The 4,484-nt window shown below is 47.9% G+C and overlaps 1 protein-coding gene across 1 annotated transcript; it reads right to left on the bottom strand.

Moving 5' to 3' along the window:
* Positions 1-804: 804 nt before the first annotated feature.
* Positions 805-4,484, bottom strand: LOC306640306 (engulfment and cell motility protein 2-like). The gene is given in 4 exon segments (XM_079104486.1): positions 805-2,934; positions 2,936-3,695; positions 3,698-3,878; positions 4,314-4,484. Coding segments are annotated over 3 exon segments (1,794 nt in total). The 5' UTR covers positions 3,858-3,878; positions 4,314-4,484; the 3' UTR covers positions 805-2,060.

The raw sequence follows: 4,484 nt of genomic DNA, 5'->3' as shown, positions 1-4,484 counted from the left end.
AACTAAAGTTTTTGCTCTTAAAGCTTCTGCCTAAAAATCCAACAATTGTGAACCTGGGATTTTGTGGAAGAGGGAAACTGTAATCTAATCAAATGGATCATTCTGGAAACAATTTGGGCAAGAAATGACCTGAGACCCTTCACCAAATAGAAGAAAAAGTAGGCCCAAATCTTCATCATGTTGGCTTAGGACCAGACTTCCTTAGCAAGACTCCCAAAGCTCAAGAAATCAAAACAAGAATCAGTAAATGGGATGGATTCAAACTACGAAGATTTTTCTCAGCAAAGGAAACAACACTGTGAAAAGAGAGCCTACAGAGTGAAAGAAAATCTTTTCCATATACACTTCAGATAGAGCACTAATCTCCAAAATTTATAAAGAACTTAAAAAACTTTACACCAAAAATACAAAGAACTGAATCAATAAATGGGTTAAGGAACTGGGCAGACACTTCACAGAAGATATAGAGGCAATCAACAAATATATGAAAAAGTGCTCATCATCTCTAGTAATTAGAGAAATACAAATCAAAACCACCTTAAGATTTTATCTAACTCCAATTAGAATGGCTATTATGAAGCAATAATAAGTGTTGGCATGGATGTGGGGAAAAAGACACACTCATACATTGCTGGTAGAGTTGCAAATTTGTGCAGCCACTCTGGAAAGCAGTGTGGAGATTCCTCAGAAAACTTGGAATGGACCCACATTTTGACCCAGTTATTCCACTCCTTGGTCTATACCCAAAGGACTTAAAATTACCACAGTGACCCAGCCACATCAATGTTTTTTTTTTTTTTTTTTTTTACATCAAAGAGTATTTATTGAAAACCTGGTTACTGACAGGAAGCTCCTGGCTGTTCTCTGGTTGCTCTTGGCTCATGATTGGGAGTGTTACTTTTTTCCCATTTTACTGCCCTGCAAACATTCTGTCCTAGGATAGGTAGATCTTATATAAATATATATACATGTTCTGTATAAGTATGGCCTATAGTAAAGAAAATATATAGTACGCTCTTCATTGGGTAGTACCTACCATGCTGGGTTATCAATACTGAATGCCACTGTGTTAACAGGCCCAGGGGGAGAGGATGTGCATGTGGTTCAAGTGCTGAAGCACCAGGGAAGCCCCATGGCACAGCTGTGGCCTTGGCTGACCCCAGCCAGCTCCCTGAAATCATGGCCAATGGCAGAAACCACAGCACTAGGAAGGAGAGAAGGAAAGGCAAACTTCCTACAGTCTGGAAGGCCAAGGGAAAACAAACTGGAGGGGCTGCAGCTCAAGCCAATGGGAGATTTCCCCAGGAAGGAAAAGATACAAATGTAGGGGTGACCAGGTGGAATCTTGTGACATCACCACAGTCTAGGCCTAGGCCTTAATGGGGCTTTCCCTGCAGTGTTCCTGGAGAGTAAGAGGGCAGGACTTGGCTTGGAGGTCTCTGCCTGGCCAGGATGAGACTGAGAGCTTGTATGGAGAAACTTCCATCTGTCCTGATGCCTGCATGGACAAGAGAGATCTGATAGCTCTGGAGATCAGAGATGTCAGAGCCAAACCTCAGAAGCAGCAGCATCTTGGCACCGGATGAGGCTGGAGTGAGCCCTTGTGAAGACAAAGCGAAGGCCCAAGGCCCACATTCAAATCCACCCACAGGGACTCCAAGGCTCTCAACGTGCCCTGTTCACCTGTCCTCTGCAGGCAGCTTTTCCTGAGCCGTCGCTGGCTCATATGGGATCCTGCCAACAAGAGCAGGCTCAGGAAGGAAAGGTGGGTGGCTGCTGTTAAGCCCAGTTCAAGACACAGTTTCTAGGCTGGAAGGCAAGGGCACCTATCATTCATTCCTCATGGCCCAATCCCAGGCTTCGTGATGATGGGAAGGCAAAGCACCCGGTCTCCATGACTCCTATGGACAGGGACCAGGAGGAAGCTCTGGGTGGTCTGAGGTGAGTTTACTGGCCACCACCGTCACTGTAGTTTCTGTACAAGCAAAAGACAAGGCACCAGAGCTGAGTGTCTCTCGTGGGCCCAAATCCCTCCTGGGTACTGTTGTCTGGCTCCAGGCTCAGCCGTAATGATAGACGAAGTCATAGCTGCTGGGCTCTTTGGGGATTGGTGGCGGTGCTTCAGGAATCTGGATGTTTTCCAGGTCCAGGAGCCGCAGCTTCATTTCCATGCTCAGCAGGGTATCCAGGTCACTTTTGGTCAGCTCACTGGACATGTCCTTACCCAGAAGGGCACTGAGGCCATCAATCCAGATGCAGTACTCATATTTATTAGGAGCGATGAAGTTCAAGGTCTCATCAGGGTCATACAAGATGGAGAAGGCCAGTTCCAACACCTCCTTGTTCTGTTTCAGAGCACTTTTCTCTTTCATGTGCAGACAATCTTTCCCAGTGACGATGGCCTTAATGTCTGCAACAGGAATTTTCTCCTGCAGGGATTCAAATGTCACCTCTCCTTGAGGGTTGTCATCCAAGTCACCATAGTGCAGGACCTTGTGGTTCAGTGCTAAATGGCAGTACCAGAACCGTTCTTGCCTTCGGCGGTTCCCGATTTTTCGGAAGCTGCTGCCCTCACAGAGCCTGTTCAGGCGCTGCTGCTTGATCAGCTCAAGGATCTCAGGCTGGATCTTCTCCCTCAGCTCCACAATCGGTGGGGACTGGAAGTCATCCTGACTCATCCTCTCAGACTGGCGCAGCCTTAGGATCTCAGAGTAGCTTAGGCTACGCAGTTTGCTCTTGAACTGATCCAAGGAGTTGGGTTTGGAGGGCAAAGCTCGAGTGATCTGCTCTCGGACCACTTGCATAACCTTGTTGAAGTCCTCTGCTATTGCCCTCATCTCTTTCCAGGTCTTGTTCAACAGCTGGATGCAAATTCCAAAGAGCTCTTCAAATGCTCGGTCATGGGTAAAGAACATCGGGTGATAGTCATTGCGCCTCATTTGGCAGTTCCCCAACCTGCAGGATTTCACAGAGCATTTTGGTGAGTTCAATAGCACTACGGCCAAAGGGGCATTCATGTTTGTCTTCTCGGCTGCTGTTCTCCAAGACGATCCGGATGTAGGTGTCCTGGTGAACTTTAGCCAAGTACAGCATGTAGTCCAAGGCCAGCATTCCAGGTGGAGTCTGGGTAAAGTCCAAGGCTGGGTTGATATGGTTAGTAAATCCCAACATTTTGTAGTCCTTGGTGTACATGGCTTTGCGTTTTTCGGTCCCACTCCCAGGAACACTGCTAGGGTCAGACTCAGCATCGAAGGCTATCCTCCTTAGTTCGAATATAATATCTCTTTGAGCCTGGTCATTAGGGTCCATCTTGGTCATCATCCTTTCTTCCAGAAGGTTAAAGGTCAGGACTTGAAGGACATAGAGCTGATGGGCCATCTCCGTTTTGATTGGGCGGTTCCCTCGGATCACATGATTCAGGATTATGGATCGAAGGTGCTTCTGCGCAAATGCATTGGCCATATCCTGTTGTTTGTCCTCAGGAGCCTTCAGAAAAAGTGCATTAATCAGTGCGATGGCGTAGGTCTGAATCTCCTGGTTGGAGACCTGCAGGTGCGAGATGAGTTGTCCAACGGTGATTTCCTCAGCTATCTTCTGGTACAGACTCTGGCTGTTCAAGACCATGCTCTCCAGGATGGCCAGGGACCTCTGAAGGATTGACACGTCCACCATGGGCTGGCTCACATACCCTGCAATTGAGACAAGAGCTTGGTCCCACTTTCCACAAGCCTCGTCAGCACAACGATGCCATCCATGTTGATGAACTCAGTAGCAAAAGTCACATCAGCTGAGAGCTTGGCCAGTTCCTTCATGGCATCCAGTCGGGTCTCCATGTTGGATGACTGGGTCCTCTCCATCAGCTGGCGTGCAGCCCGGGACTTTAAAGGGCTGCTCTTGCAGAAGTCAGGATTAGGGTCAGGGTTAAGGTCAGGGGTCATCTTGGATTCTCCCTTTGCCGTCTACATCCAGTTCTTCACCAAAGTCATCAAGGTTGTTTCCTAAGGATTTCTCAGGTCCATCCTTTCATGTCCAGTGGCCTTCACTGGGACGCTGAAGCTCCTCACCAGCCTCTGAGGCACTCCTTCTTCCACCAGCCTTCCTTCTTTTAGCCCATCTTCCACACTCTGCACCTTTGACATCCTGATTTCTCTGCTCGGAAACTTTCATTTTCTTCTTTCTCTAGCAATTCTAGCTTATCCTTTAGCATCTCAGCTGTGTCCCATTCTCTGGGAAGGCTTTCTGGAAACCCTCAGGCTGAGAAGATGGTCCTTCTCTGAGTTCCCACAGGTCCCTAAACAACTCCCTCTCGAGACCAGGGATATAGCCAATTGTAAGATTGTCCCATTCTTAATGTCACTGCGAGTCTGTTCCGTGATGTAGAGCTGGGGACCATCTGCATATCGCAGGGTGTAGTACTCTGGGTTTGGCAAAGACCACCCATCACAGACCTCCTTAATGATGGATGCTAGGGGCCGTTTCTTCCT

Source organism: Sciurus vulgaris (genome assembly GCF_902686455.1).
Source record: "Sciurus vulgaris genome assembly, chromosome: 11".
NCBI classification, from domain to species: domain Eukaryota; kingdom Metazoa; phylum Chordata; class Mammalia; order Rodentia; family Sciuridae; genus Sciurus; species Sciurus vulgaris.
The sequence above is the reverse complement of the archived record's forward strand: the minus strand, read 5'-3'. Positions and strand labels throughout refer to the sequence as shown.